Source organism: Trichosurus vulpecula, chromosome 2 (assembly GCF_011100635.1).
Source record: "Trichosurus vulpecula isolate mTriVul1 chromosome 2, mTriVul1.pri, whole genome shotgun sequence".
NCBI classification, from domain to species: Eukaryota; Metazoa; Chordata; class Mammalia; order Diprotodontia; family Phalangeridae; genus Trichosurus; species Trichosurus vulpecula.
This window is the reverse complement of record NC_050574.1, coordinates 48,278,933-48,294,652: the sequence shown is the minus strand read 5'-3', so window position 1 is coordinate 48,294,652 and position 15,720 is coordinate 48,278,933. Positions and strand designations below refer to the sequence as shown.

The 15,720-nt window shown below is 50.2% G+C and overlaps 1 protein-coding gene across 2 annotated transcripts in view; it reads right to left on the bottom strand.

Annotated features, from left to right (window-relative positions):
* PLEKHM2 (pleckstrin homology and RUN domain containing M2) overlaps positions 1-15,720 on the bottom strand; it is a 58,093-nt gene that overhangs the window by 5,484 nt on the left and 36,889 nt on the right. The window contains exons 6-14 of one of the 2 annotated variants that reach the window (XM_036747822.1): positions 14,586-14,772; positions 12,773-12,832; positions 8,728-8,956; positions 6,447-7,277; positions 5,972-6,041; positions 5,407-5,497; positions 4,533-4,597; positions 3,925-4,013; positions 1,131-1,263 (exon numbers count right to left, since the gene is read on the bottom strand). In XM_036747822.1, the coding sequence (XP_036603717.1) occupies positions 1,131-1,263; positions 3,925-4,013; positions 4,533-4,597; positions 5,407-5,497; positions 5,972-6,041; positions 6,447-7,277; positions 8,728-8,956; positions 12,773-12,832; positions 14,586-14,772 (1,755 nt within the window). The remainder of the gene's footprint in view (positions 1-1,130; positions 1,264-3,924; positions 4,014-4,532; positions 4,598-5,406; positions 5,498-5,971; positions 6,042-6,446; positions 7,278-8,727; positions 8,957-12,772; positions 12,833-14,585; positions 14,773-15,720) is intronic. The other variant, XM_036747823.1, reaches the window with a different exon arrangement.

Below are 15,720 nucleotides of genomic sequence, written 5' to 3'. Positions count from 1 at the left end.
CAGAGATCTTGGGACACCAGAGCCCAACCCTCTTGTTTTGGAGATAAGGCCCAAAGGCTTATGGGACGTCCTGGAGGCCACCCAGGTGGGATGGATTCAAACCCAGATCCTCCAACTCCAAACTCAGGCAGAGACTTCTTATCATAGTTCTATGTCTCTATTTTGTTCTCTCCCACCTACAGAAGGTGAGAAGTCTCTTGAGGTTAGGAATGTTTTATTTCTGAATCCCCAGGACCAAGCGCAGAGGTTTGCATATACCATGGTAGGCCTTGGTTGATTGGTTAATTAAAGCTTGTTGGACTGAATGCATACCCTCGGTGCCAGAAGCCTGGGCAGGACCAAGCCACTCCAGGTTCCTCAAACTCCAGCAGCTCCTAATCCCCTGATCAGGTTAAAAGCTTCCTTTCCGGCCTCATTCCACAACCTTCCCCTGGACACTGTCCTCTCCAGCCAAACCAGCCTCCTCAGCCATCCCTGTCCTTGGCATTGGGTCTTCTCTTCCCAGGCCGCGGTCCAGACTTTTCTGCAGGCCTGGAGTACCCTCCCTCCTCCCCTCGCTCAGAACCTTTGGCCTCCTTCAAACTCAGCCTAAGCACCAAGGGTTTTCTCTGCTCCTGCCTCCCCAGAAGTTCACTGCCTTTGTGGAGATTAAGAGTGTACTACTAGGTATATGCGTTACTGCTCCCAACAGAACACAGGCTCCTGGAGGCCAGGATCCATCTGGTTTTTGAAAGGAAATAATGTGAAATGAGCCCAGAAAGGGAGACCCAGAACCCAGCTGGGTTTTTATTTTATCCCAGAGGTAACTGGGAGTCATTGAAGCTTCTCGAGCAGCAAAACGATATGGTCAAAATTCTCAGTCCGGCGGTCAGCACTCAACAAACGCTTGTTAGAACCCCTCTGTTCCTGGGGCCCCAGTGAGCACATCTGGTGCCAGCTGAGAGCTGGGCTCACACGGCTTAGCCAACTGGGAAGAACCCTCCCCCACACACCACCGGGACTTCTGTGCACATCCCCCAGCCTCGGGCCTGTCCAGAACACAGCCCTGCCTCCTCCCTGGCTCCCTCCGTCAGCCCTTTCCCTTCCTTTGTCCCCACCCACCCACCCATTGCAGGATCCCAGAGTCTTACCTCACATTTTGACTCCTGGGCCACAAACTTGGCCAGTGCCAGCTTCTCCATGGTGGCGTCGGTCAGGACGCTGGGGTAGGGGGGCTCTCGGCAGCCTTTGATCATCGCTGACTTGAGAGAGACCAAGAAAAACCTGTGGGAGGAGGGAAATGGGTGCAATGAGAGGGGTGGGTGGGGAGACCCTCCAGGAGCAGGGCTGGGGCAATGGAGAGGGTCCTGGCTCTCCTCCCAGCATCCCCCGACCTCTGATATGGACTCAGCTGTTCAGCTGGCCTTGGGAGCCAAGGCCAGGAAAAGGTGAAAATGAGCACTTATTAGGCACCTAGTGTATACCGGGCACCGTGTTAAGCGCTTTACAATTATCATCTCCTTTGAGCCTCACAACAGTGCTGGAAGGTTTTTACAGATGGGGAAGCTGAGGCAAGCAGTTTAAGTGGCTTGCCCTAAGTCACTCAGATAGTTAAGTGGCCAAGGCAGAGTGTGAACCCAGGACCTTTGCCTCCCCCGTCCTGACTCCTATTCTGCCTGTCCCATGAACCAGAAACTTCTCCAGGGCACAGCCCCAGTCCTCTTGTTCCTTAGATGTGCCTCTTTCTCCTGTCCCTCACCTCATCTCCACCTCAGAGCTCAGCAGCGGGCTCTGCACAGAAGATCACAGAGCATGGACCTAGAGCTAGAAGGGACAACTCCTGCAGTTGACAGCCAAGGAAACTGAGGCCCAGAGAGCATTTCAATTTCCCCAAGGTCATGCAGGTGGCAAGTGGGAGAGTCAGATTTTGAACCCAGCTCTTCTGATTCCAAATGCGGTCTCTGACAACCCAACCCAAGCAGCATTATTAGGCACCTAGGTGCCAAGCCCTGTGCTAGGTACCAGGGGTCTGAGACAAGGAAAATAGTCTCTGCTGTCAAGGAACTTACAGGGAGGTGGGAGTGGGGGGTATAACCTAGACCATTAAGTATGTCCATGATCACGTGAGAAGAGAGAGAACATAGGGAGGCTCCAGGGGATCCGGGAGGTTTGACCAAGGACACGGCCCATGAGCTGCTGCTCCTTGAGGGACTTTGAAGAAGCTGAGGTGGGGAGGGAGGGCATATCAGGCATGAGGGACAGCCAGGGCAAAGGTCTGGTGATGGAAGATGGAATGCCTAGCTTAGGAAACAGCAAGTAGACAAGTCTGGCTCAAATGGAAAATGCTTGAAAAGAGATAAGGGGAAAAAATCCCAGAAAGGGGATCAGAAGCCTGACTAGAGGCAATAGGGAGCCATGGAAGGTTCTTAAGGGCCAAAATTAGGTTCTTGGCCTAGTGAGCGAAAGAGGGGGCTGAAGATGAAATGTGTCATAGAGGGAAGAACTGATGAAATTTGGCAAATGATAAAATGTTAAATCATCTACTTGGCCTTCAAGGCCTTTTATAATCCTACCATCATCTCCCCTTTAGTCTTCTTGTACCTTATACTACTCCCAATGCATGCGCTTGCTTGCTTGTTCTCTCTCTCCTCCCTCTCTCTTCCCTCTCTCTTTCCTTCTCTCTGTCTCTCTCTATCTCTCTGTCTCTCTTCGCTCTTTCCCTTCTCCCCCCTTCTCTCCCCCCTCTCTTCCCTCTCCCTCTCTCCCTCCTGCTCCCCCCTCTCCTTCCCTCTCTTCTCTCTCTCCTCCTCCCTCTCTTTCCCTCCTCTCTCTCTTTCTCTATCACACACACACACACACACACACACACACACACACACACAAAGTGATTCAATGACACTGGCCTCCTCCAACAAGACCCTCCATCCCCCAAATCCAGGCCTTTTCCCTGGCTTTCCCGAATGCCAGCAATGCCTCCCTCCTCACCTCTATCTTGGGGCTTCCCTGGTCCCTCCAAGTGCCAGCTAAAATCCCATTACCTACAGGAAACATTTTCCAAACCCTCTTTATTCTAGTCCCTTCCCTCTCTTCCTTCCTTCCCATTTATCCTGCACATAGCTTATCTGTACATTATTTATTTGCTTGTTGTCTCCCCCATTAGATTGTGAACTTCTTGAGGGCAGGGACTGCCCTTTGCCTCTTTTCGTATACTCAGTACTTATTTGGCACACAGGAAGCCCTTCCTAAATGCTTACTGACCAGGTGTTTGGATATGGGGGTTGGGGAAGGGGAACAGAGGAAGAAGCATTGAGTTTGTCAAGTTGGGGAACTGGAAAGAAGGTGGTGCCTTCAACAGAAACAGGGAAATCTGGAAGAGGGCCCAGGTGTGGGCGAAGGATAATGATTTCCATTTTAAACAGAGACAGTTTGCGATGACTAAGAAACATCCACTTGGAGACGTTCCAAAGGCAGCTGCTGCTGATGGCCTGGAGACCGAGAGAGAGACTAGGTTGGGGTAGCGAGATCTCAGGGTCATCTGCACAAAGGTGACAACTAGACCCATGGAAGCTAAGGAGATAGCTAAGAGCACGGGCATGGAGAGAGGAGAGGGTCCAGGACAAGCACCATGGCTAGGGGCTTAAGTCCATGTGCTGACCAGTCTCCATAGTCGGGTTGAATCTCCTTTCCAGACTGAGGACCGAGTTCCGGACCTTCAGCTCTGCTTCGGCCACACAGATGGCCAACGCTCAGTCAATACTGTTGACTAACAGACTATGAGGGCATTAGGGTGTGATGGATAGAACACTGGAGAGCCGGGTTCAAGTCCTAATTCTGATGTTAATTTGGTGCAAATCCTTTTCCTTTTTGAACCTCAGTTTCCCTAGCTGACAACTGAAGAGGTTGGTCTGGTGGTCTCCAGTCCAAGGGGAGGGGTAGAAACCTTACTCAGCCAGGGTCACGTCAGCTGTGTCGAGAAGAAACTGCTTCCTTCGGTTGGTGCAAACCAGCCTCACTGTCTGCTGATCCAGGCCGACCTGGTGGGAACACCACACATAGCCCATGCATGTTCACACAAGTCTCCATATAAACGCAGGATTCTGGCAGCTACCCTGGGACACAGGAGTGGCTGCTAAGGATACAGTGAAAGATTCCATGCTCTGAAGGGAGCCTGGCTCTGAGTAGAAAGTCTGGAGCCTCTAGGTATCAGGGGCTGCAGCAAACAGAATGAAGGGACCCTTTGGTCTCATTTCCTGTGACTCATACCAGAGCCCCAAAGCTGATGTGCTGCCAGGCCCGGCAAAGCCTCTGAATACTGCTGCCAAAGTGTGTGAATCAGCCTCCTGACCTTGACCTCTGACAGCCCAGGGTAGGTGATGATGGCAGTAAATGCCCTGCACCCTGCCCTCCTCAAAGACTGCCCTGATGGGACAACAGGCTGGCTCACGAAGTGATAACCTGGGGTGAGTGACATCCTTGCCATGAGAGTTAACAAGGGGAGTGATCAAGATACCTGGAGGACCCGTGCCCTGTGCCCCTGGATGGTGTGGACTCACCGAGATATAGTCCAGTTCATTGTAGGAGACAGCCTCTTCTACCAGGTATGGCTTCTCCGTGGCCCCTAACAGAGAACCTTGAGGTCTGTTTCCCAAAGTAGTAACCCCATCCCCTACCCTCCCATCAAATTTCTGTTGTAACTGGTCCCCTCCTCCACAAGGGTTGGCTCCCTCCCCTGCTGCCTGGGAAGGGTCAAGAGTGGCTGGATTGGAAGGACTGGCCACGAGATTCTCTCAAGAGCCTCTGGGGGAGCCATGGAGTATGTCCCTCTAGGGAGCCAGGGCTGTGGTTCTGTCTGCTTCCTCCCAATGTGTCAGGCTCTGGACCACCCAGGAGGAGATTCGAGGTACAGGGGAGCTCTCTGGGTTGGCCTCAGCAGAGGCAGAGGCATCAAAAAAATTCAGTTCAGCCTAACTCGAATCTAGTGCAATTTAATCTAATCATCATGCATTTATTAAGTGCCTGAGTCCCAGGCACTGTGGTAGCTTGGAGATACAAAGACAAAAACGAAATGGTCCCTACCCTCAAGGAGTTTACATTCTACAGGACAGGAAGCAACGTGTATTAAAACGGTAAATGCAAAATAGGTACAGTTATGGAGGCAGGGAAGGACGGGGGTACACTCACAACTGGGGACACCAGCAAAGACCTCCTGTAGGAGATGGCACTTGAATCTTAAAGGGAGCTAGGAATTCTGAGAGGTAGAAGTGAGAAAGGATGGCCTTCCAGGCACGGGGCACAGCCTGGGCAAAGGCAGAGGTGGGGGACCGAATGGTGGACCAGAAAGGCTAGAACCTAAGAAGTCATGAAGGGGAGTAATGGAATATCGAGCCTCCCCCACAGCGTTTAGCAGTCAAGCGAAGGCACAGTTACCTTTTCGGAGCAGGTAAACATAACAGTCAGTCAACAGCACATACAGGAGCTGGAGGTTTCCTTCCATGTGTCCTGTGCTCATACGGATCATCTGGGTGGCCAAAGGGAGAGAAGGCCCCTGCCTGTTAGAGACCAGGGGCTTTCAGTCTGTCCCAGTATCTGTACTAATAACACATTTCAACCCCACCCCCACCCCCACTACAACCCAGGCAGAATTAAGTCCCACGTGGTTAAAAGCAATTTAGGGAGAATAAATCAGAAAAAAGCCTAGACAAAAGCAGCTGGCGAGGAGGTTCCCTGGAGTCTCTGGGGTTCCCCAGCCAAAGTTCTAACACTACGTCTAGACTCTTCTTATCCAGCAAGTCCAAAGCTGGGTCCCAGCTCAATCTACCCAGGGGGCTTCTTGGCACACTACCTCCATACTGAGCTTGGAAGGGCATGAGAGGGAGGGTTAACTCATGCCTCCTTGGTTCCCCAGTATCCTGGCCCTTGCACCCCTGCCCCTACCCAGGCTCCTCGTCACCTCCCTCTTTCCCTCAGTCTTTTAAGAAGGCCCGGGACTTACCCTGAAAAGCTGCTCTTCATTTTCCCGAAAGACGTGAATCATCAAGAGGAGTAAGTGGTTGTTGTCAACTCTGTGAGGGCCAGGGAGAGGGGAGAGGAAGGGGTCAGGGAGGGTGAGCGGGTGGGCGCAGCAGTGCATGCATGCCGAGGCTGGGAGGGCACCAAGGACAAGCGGTCCCTCACCCTCTGGGAGTAAGTCCCATTCCAACCCAAATACTCCTCCAAGATGAAGAAGAAAAAAAAGAATTCCAGTGGGGGAATCGTGGGGTGCTCCTTTATGCTGGGGTCTGCTGAGCCGCAACCACTCCGTCTACTGCCTATAGTCAAAGTCTGGTGTTTTCAAATCCCCCTGCTCGGAGCCTAGACTAAGCCTCCTCGGGGTGCGTGCGTGCGTGCGTGCGTGTCTATTTTCTTGACCTGAAAATCAGTGCCTCCCTGCTCTGCAGAAGTTGGGCAGATGGAAACCACATCCTCACCTGAACTCAGATGGGTGGCTCATTTCCAAAGGGCTCCCCTGGCCCTCGTCTACTCCGGAGTCCTCTGCGCTACTCACACCTGGGCTGGGCTGGTCTCTCTTGATGGGCTCCTGGGTACCAGGCTCCAGCTCGGAAGCAGGGCACTCTCCGGCTGACGCAGGCTCTAAGGGTGCATCTGAGGGTTCTTTCTGGGGCCCTTCTACAGGCCCAGACGTTTGTTCCTCTTCCTCTCTTCTTCCTTCTCTTCCTCCTTCTTCTTGGCCAGCAGTCTCAGCGCTACTAGGAACATTTGACGGTTGGCCAGACCTTGCAAGGTCATGGTTGCCACTACTTGATGTAACAGCATTTGGACTCTCAACGGTAAAGCGGTAGAAGTCCATTGGGGCGGGAATCCCTTCGCTAAAGTTGCAAAATGGTGGCCTTTCCGGGGTGACTCCCGGAGAGCCGGTCCGAAAGGACTGGTCTGCCAGTTCAACATGGGAGGGCCAGCCGCTGGGGTCTAGCTGCCCGTTGAGCTGGTCAATGACCTTGCTCAGGGGCTGGCCCACTCTTTCCATGGATGTGTCCTTCATCTCAGGGATGCGCAGGCCCATCTGGCTCAGCTCCGAACGGTCACTGCTCTCCGCTGTGCTGCCTGGGCCCTCACCCCCCTCCTGGGGGGAAGTCGGGGCAGTGCTAGGAGGGTCCGCTCTGGGCTCGGGGCCGTTAACAAAGCTGTCACCACTCCCTTGCTTGGTGCCTTTTGGATGGGCCAAGGTAGGGTGCAAGGGGCTGGACTCTTCTTCTGATCTGGCCTTTTTCTTCTTGCCTGTTTTCTTCTTCTTGGTGACCCTGAGACCAGAAAGTTACAGGGATAGAGAGGGACGGATGCTGACCCGAGCCCCAGGAGCTCCAAGACCCAGAGCCCATGCTTTCCTGGGCACAAAGAGCTAAAGCAGGAGGGCAGGGGGGCATTAGGAGTGATGGTGGTCATGGGAACCCTGCAGGAGGGCCAGCAGAAATACAAGAACACGCCTGGCCTCTGCCTGCTGCACCCAAGAGGAAGCAAGGCGTGGCTAGTGCTAACCTCAGGATGTCAGTGGTGGATTCGGACATGATCCCTTGGAACAACTAATTATGAGATTTTAGAGCTGGAAAGAGACTTACAGGCTATAGGGTCCAAGCCCCTCATTTTACAAATGAGGAAACTGAGTCTGGCAGGCTTTCGGTGACTTGCCCAGTATCAGCTATTAAGTGTCAGAGGTGGGATTCGACGCCAGTCTTCCTTATGTCCTGCCATACCCCCTCCCAAGTCCAGTGCCCTGCAACATCCTTAGTGGTAGGTAGCAATGGCCAGAATGTGTAATACAGAGTGCCCTGGAAGTCCTGAATTCAAATCCCACCCTCAGACAGTTACTGGCCGTGTGACCCTGGGCAAGTCACTTAACCTCTGTCTGCCGCAATATCCTCATTTGTGAAATGCGCATGGTCCACAGTGTTGTTTGGAGGTTCAAACAAGATACTATATGCAATGCCCACTTTAAAAAACTTTAAAACCGTACGTAAATCTTAGCTATTATTATCATCACTAGTGAATGATGTGCTGGCCTTGGGAGCCCTGGGTTCAAATCCCACCTCTGATACTTTCTAGCTGTGTGACCTTAGACAAGTCACTTAACTTCTCTGGGCCTCAGTCTCCTCGTCTGTAAAATGGGGGTCATGACAATACCTGCCATATCTATCTCACAGGGCACTTAAGAGAATCAAATAAGCTAACATATGCAAAGCCCTTGGAGAAGTTTGAGAAGCTCTCTATAAATGCCGGCCATGGTTAGTATCATTAAAACATAACAAGATAATATAATGTACCATGATGTTACACACTGTGCTCTGCAGCATTTTATGTTATACTGTTAGATTATTCCATGTTATGTTGCATCATAATGACTCAGACATAGCCAGGTGAGGGCAGGCTAGGCATATCCCCTAGATACTAGGCTGCGGTACTTGAGTTCTGGCCACTGCTGCTTTCCTCCCTTGCCCCACAAAATCTCAAATATGCAGGTTATTTCTGAAGCTCTCCAAAGAAAAAGCCTGCCTGCCCTCCGGGAGATTGCCTCACTCTTGTGGGCCAGAAAAACGATAATGTTCTAAGGGGCCAACAAGATGGCAAGGCCCAGGCTGAGTGCAGGCCAGATCCCCAGGGAGAGCCTGGCAGCTGCCCAGTCCTGGGGCAGCAGGGCTCCTAACTGGGGGGCTGCTTCCCCAAGAGCCTTCTGGTGGGTCCCCTTTCCCTGCTGACCTGATCACCTCCAGCTCTGTGCTAGCCTCTTGCAGGTCCAGGGCCCTGGCCTCCCCCTTCTCCTGAGAGGTGGTGTGCACAGGGGTGGTATCAGAGGAGGACACCCCCTCCGCCCGGTCCTCATTGAAGGGGTTGTAGCGTGGCGTAGGGCTCTTCGTGGAGGCCTTGCCACTGGTCAAGTCCGAGGCGGTCGAGCGGGGGCCACTGACGGTATCCGTGAGGTCTCCATCTGGGGCAAAGAAGAGAGCGGAGAAAGCCGCCCATCAGACACAGCCGCCCACTGCTGCCGGGTACCTGGGGCTCTCCTGACCTGAGGGAGGCAGGTGAGCCTCTTCCAAAAGAATCTATCATAACCAAGAGATGGACCTAAGTTCTAAGGGCAACTTGGAAGGACCTGAAATCTCTATAGCTACTGAGGAAGACTTGCCCAAGGCCAGATGCTTAACTCACTTCTCCCTCCAAAGTACACTTTGTCATTGAGAAGGCAGGGGATGCATGACTTAGTGTCCATTCAGAGGGCTACTCTGATGTGCCAGGTCTACCTAATGGGTCAGCAGCTGCTTTGGCCCAACTCTCCTGGACAGGAACAGTCCAAGCTGCTACTGAGGGTCCCAGGCTGCTACCAAGGAGACCTGGGCTGCTACCAAGGGGTCCCGGGGGAGGTAGCTAAAAAGGTGTGCAGAGGGAGGGAGGAGGTGCATGGGGCAGGGAGACAGAAGTGTTAGGATGGGGGACACAGAGAGGGGGAGGAGCAGCAAGGCGGAGTAGGCAAGCAGGATGAAGGGGAGAGGAGGATGAGAGGCAGAGAATTGGGGGAAAGGAAAATGAGGAACAAAGTAGAAGACAGGCCAGATGAGAGGCAGAAAGTGGGAGGAAGAATGAGAGGCAGGGAAGAGGAGAGGGAGGGGCAGGAAGGATGAAGAGCAGGATGAGCAGGGAAGATGAGGAGCCAAGTGGGGTGGGGGTGGGAAGGGGGGCTGGGAGGATCAGGGACAGAGTGAAGGGACAGGGAGGGTGAGGATGAAAGAGAATGAAGTATATAGGAGAGAAGCACCCAAGGCTGCCTCCAGACCCCAGGCTCCTTATCTCTGGTCTTCATCTCACTAACTTATTCCTGATCCTATACAGCAAAGAGGTCCCCCAAACCTGAACATTAATCTTTCCCTGATAATCCTTGACCTCGTTCCACCTTTAATAAGAGGCCAGGGAGTTAGCAAAGAGGCCAAGCCAGGGAGATCAGAAAGCAGGTGATTTAATTGCCTTCAGCACTTGGGGGTGGATTGGGGCGGGGGATGGAATGGGGTGAAGAACCACCAGGAAAAGCATATACACACAGAGCATTCACCAGGCCAAGATGGAAAGAGACCAGAATCTAGCTGGCCGAGCAGCCCGGGCGAGGGTTAATGGGGTGAGGGACACAGGACGTCACGCTACATTTCCCAGCTCATGCACACTATCGGCCCTGAGTAAATGCGACCTCAGCCCCTCTTCCCCCAGGCCCATCTGGAAGGGCCCATCTCACTATCAACATCTTAGCAGGTCCTCGAAAACAACAGAGCAGCTGCCTGCTGAAGACAGCAGATTGTCTTTCAACATTAGGGGAAGGGAAACGGCTGAGTGCTAGTCCCCAGCTGCCTGGAGCAATGACCTTCACTTTGCGGCTTCAGTTAGATGAGGACTAGGGACATTATAGGTTGACACAGGGGCTCAGATACCACTGGGACCAGACTCTCAAAGACAGGGAGGAATCTTAAGAGCTCAATGTAACCCAACTAACTCATTTTATACATGAGGAAATGCAAGGCCAGGAGATGTGGCTGAGATCATAAAGGTAGTAAAAGTAGCTGAATAGGGACTCCAACCCAAGTCCTCTTTCCTTTCTACCATGTGGCCTCTGGGTCTCTACAATCCATTTATCCTCTCCTGAATGGATATCATTCCCCTCAATATATGCAACTAGCGAGGCAATAACCCATGTTCACTCATCCCCCAAGAAGACAATCACCAGTAGGGTGACCACCGAACATCCTGAGTGCTAATGTTGGCCAGAGGAAGAATGTTGGGTCTCAGAAACCCACCAACTCTGCAAGCCAGGGACCACTGAAAGGGAGGCCAGTTAAGTCACTGATACCACAAGCACAGAGACTAAAGGTGCCTTTATAAAGAGAAACCCAGGAAACTGAAAATGCTGATCATCCAGTTCAGGTCCCAAAGCTAACCCTCTGCCATTCAATAGAGTTTTAATAATTGGCAAAGAAATAGGGTTTCTCTTGGGAATTCTTTTGCCACTTAAGAAATCTGAGAATGTAAGTGGGAGGATCTAGCTAACCCTAGGGGCCCAGCCCTATAAGGAACAATTAATGCCATGAGTACTGTTAGTTCTTGGGCAACTGGAAGCTCTGAAGTGTTGCAGAGCAAGGCCAAGCCCATTCACCAAATGACTGCAATAGGCAAGAGGGATTTTGATTTGAAGTTGTGGTTAGTTGTTAGATTAATGAGAAAAAAACAAACAAACAAACAAAAAACCAATGCACATTGTGTGTGCCTGGAGAATTGCTGCTCAAGGCAATCAAAGCTACTGTGATGGAATTCTGGATTTCAAAAGCCAATTTTAACAGAAACATGGGGTTGGGGAATGTCACTAATGAATGTTTCAGGAACAGGAGACCATTTAGTTTGACCAGTACTGTATCATTTCTCCTCATCAGAGCTTAGATATTTATAACTTGGGTTATGTAGGAAGAAAGCAGAAGACCTGTCACCTGGTAAACTGTGGTCCTAGTGGTAGGTAAGGGTTACAGATTTATAGCCTTCACTATGAAAGAAAACTCAGTGATAATAGTGCACCTGGTCTATATGGTGGCTGAAAGCTTCACAAATTCATGAGCTTTTTGAGCTAAACATGATCTTAGAGACTATCTAGTCCAGTCCCCTCATTTTACACCAGAAAAAACTGAGGCCAGGGAGGGAGGGGGAACGGTGAAGGGATGGAGGATCACTCGTCAAAGCTAGTTAATAGCAGAGCTAAGAATCAAATCCAGGTCCTCTGACCCCAAGTCCAATGTTTTTTCCCCATTAGCTTCTATACCTGATAAGGCAGTCAGTATACTTCTTCACTGTGAAGGCAGGTTATGGCTAATCTCTATTTTGAACTTTAATCTCAAAAAAGTTGAATCTTGAAATTAAGTGCACTTTTGTAGAGGAAGATCTACGGCCAAGGAGGAAGTATTGGGTGTCTTGAGAGCTAATAAAGCTAATAAGATCTTTTGCTCTCAGTAATCACAGAAATCCGCAAATGGTCCTATTCCTCCAAATAGGCTATGAGCAAAGTGTGATGCCTGGGATTAGTACTGTATTTAATGCTATATTAGGTGCCAAGGTGGGAACAAGAGATGACCACTCCATAGGCTGACAGATTTCCTGAACCTGTTTTAGAGGATGCCCCAAGTTGGTTTTCCATTAATAAAAGCCCTCAGTGCTTCCCCCAAGGGGTTCCAATCATCCTAAAGCAATCATTCAATTTGATTTCACCTGCTCCCATGACCATCAGTGACAGCTGGCCTTTAGCCACCCAGAGGAAAGCCACTCATTCTGAGAAAGAGCTTTTGGATCATCTGACTTGATGAGTCTTCCAGATGGCGCCTCTCAAGGGATTACACTATGGAATCATAAGTTGTAGGTGACCGAATAGGAGAGATGCTTCCTGTCGCACATGAGCCAGGGAAGTAAATTAAATTAAACTTGGGGGAAATGGGCAACCTGGCCCTTAAAATGCATTTACTGAACAATTCCCAGTAGACATTCCTGTAAAGGCAGACAAAATGCCGACAAGACTGCCAACGAGTCTCTAACTCAGCCTGGAAAGGCAGGAGGCACAGCTACGCCAAAAGGCTAAGGTTCTCCTACAGAATTCCATCGGGATCAGAAAGCCAATTTTTGGTTTGTTATCATCACTGTTAATGAACTGATTTCAGAACATGCAGCAAGCGTGGCATGGAATAGGTGCAAACCACAAAAACAGGCTAGCAGAGGGCTATATCCCCACCTTCCCAGTCTGTGCTGGGTACAGACGGCACTGCTGGAAACACATCTCCAAAATCATAGTCTATAAAAACGAGGGACAAAACTGAGGATTAGAAACACAGGCCATTGGAAACAGGAGGGGGAGGAGCAGGTCAACAGGGAGGGGACATGGGGAGAAAACATGAGAGAGAAAAAAAATTTAACTTTCTACATTTCATCTAGAAATTTAAGAACAATTTGCTGGTAATCCCAGCACGGTGACAGTTTAGCTACTCACTGGACCCAGTAACCAGCATAATCAACATGGGAAACATTAGAAAGACCTATAGAGTTTTAAAAAAAAGTCAAACACAGATACATACACACATTCACACACACGCAAACAAAATATAAAATTAACATAAATATATAAAACTAAAATATAAGATGAGTACCAGTTGGCAGAAAATGAGCTAAGTCAAGACTATTTATACTCAGGTCCATAACTTACAGGTTCAGACTTACAGCTGGGAGGAACCTTAGAGATTACTGAATACAACTCCCTCTTTTTGAAACTGAGACCCAGAGAAGTGCCCAAAGTCACTTGCCCAGGTGTTAAGGGGAAAAAAGCCAGGATTCAAATCCAGGCCCTCGGATTATAAATACTGTTGTTACAGTGCATTTCCTCCATCTTTTGCCTTCTCTTGAGGCCCCCTGCCACAAAGGGAATGATCCTGGTGCCTTCTGCAGATTTCTCTTTGGTTTTGACTTTTAAGACCCACCCCTCTGTCTCCTTTCTGGCAAATCATTTCCCCCAATGCCCGCTGACTCAGCCTAAGAAGATTCAGCTAGTTCCTTATGGCTCACACTGTTAGCAAAGAGAGAAGGCTTCCACGCCAGGGTCGTTCTTAGGGACTGAACTCATTCTGACCCCCTCCCTCTAGACCTAGAGTTGGATGAGGTTACCAGGAAGGGCAAGGTTCCCTGGTATGAAGCTGGGTAGGTGGCAATGTCAGCAGGTCACTTTTGTAAATGAACAAGAAACTCCAGGGTCTGAAAGGAGTCAGGTTGCAGGCAAGTAAAATTTTTTTTTTTCATCAAAAAGAAAAAAAAAACCTTAGGCAAGTCACTTACCAATTGCCCTGCCTTCTCCCCTCCAAAAAAAAAAAAAAATAACCCACAACCCGGGCAACCAGTCTCCCTGGTCAGCATGAGGAAATGTTGTTTTTTAAAAAATATATTTAAACAATTTTTATTCCAAATTCTCTCCCTCCCTTCAACCCCTCCCCCACTCATTGAGAAGACAAGAAATATGATACCCATTATAGATACGAAGTCAGCACAAGGAAGATTAAGAGAAACTGAATGGGCTGATAATTTTCACAAGTGGATAGATTTTTCTGAAGCCCCTAGCCTACCTGGTTTAGTCCCTTCCGAGGAAGGGTTTGATAACTTCCCAGTCAGGGTGAGACAACTTTCCTGGAATAAGGTGGGGTCATCCCTATGATGGAAATCCACCAGGCAAGATTCCCATGGACTCAGGCCCCTGCGGTCCTCCCTCAACCACCAACAGTCAGTCCCACAGACCTATAGACATGAATCTGCTCCCATCCAGGTATACTCAACCCTCCTTCCAAATCTCCCAAACCAGAACCTGTTCCTTTGTCCTCCACAGGGCCTCTAAGTGAGAGAACATCAGACGCTTGGCCCTAACTGGAGCTGATGCAGACTGCCAAATTATTAACCAGACCACCACAGCGAGCCAAGAAAGATGCCCCCATGCCCACACTGCTTCTGGAGGATTCAGTTTTACAGCAGAACCCTGCCTCCTTCCCATGGCTGGCCATGTCACTGACCCTCACTAGATGGTGCGATGGCGCTGTCATCCCATTCCAGGTTTGTGGAGGTGACCGAGTTGAAGGAGTTGAGAGATAGGCTGTCCGAGCCATGGACTGAACTAGGCAGGCGGTCTTCAAAGTCCAACAGATACTGAGGTTTGTAGTAATCTGGCATGTAGGGAGCCAGATCTAAATATGGAGCATCCTGAGGATAAAGCAAGACGCAGGAGGGCGTTAGGCTTGGAGTTGGCTGGAGAACCTGGGGCCTGTCCAGGAAGCTGGGGACAGATAGGACTGGAAGATGCTGACCTACTCAACCCTTCCAACCTATCTTGATACCCCAATCCTGGTCTAGCTCTGTTTCTTCCTTGGGAAAATCAATCAATCAGTAAACATTTATTAAGTGTCTACTATGTGCCAAACGCTACACTCACCAATGAATGGGCCCATGGTGGTAGATTCTGACACCCTCTGCTAGAGTGAGCCATGTGGCTTTTAAATCTGCAGAGGACCTGGGTTGATGAGGACGACCAAGATCATCAGAAAAACATTCTAAGAAACACCTTGTAGGACATCTACACAGACTTAGTGTTACTGTTATCTTATAAGAATATTGACCCAACACAACATGCTGTCATTAAATACACAGTGGGGGCCAAGGCAGTGTGCGGGGGCTGGGGTTCACCAGGTACTGTCTTTTAAGAGCTTCCATTGTATTGGTAGGGGATCCAACTTGTAAAACAGTTAAGGGTGTAGGTAGATGAGTTAATCTGAGAGGAAGAGAGTGCTAACAACCAGGGGGATGCAGAAAGACTTCCTAAAGGAGGCAGCCCAGGGTCTAAAAGGTAGGAAGGCACTCGGGGCAGCCTACAACAGAGGCCAACAGGCTGAATTCAGGCCATCAGCAAACAGGCCAGTCTGACCAGACTGCAGAGAACATGAAAGAGACCATGCTGCCAGCCAGGAAAGGTAGGGTGAAGCCAGCTGGTGAAGGGTTTTCAATGACAAGGGGGGGAGTCGGTCCTTTATCCAAGAGGCTTTTTCCAGCCCAGGATGCTCCCTCTCCCTCACCTAATAATAGCTAAATTTTCCATTGCACTTTCAAGCTCGGCAAGGCACTTTGCATATATTATCTCACTGAGTCTTCACAACA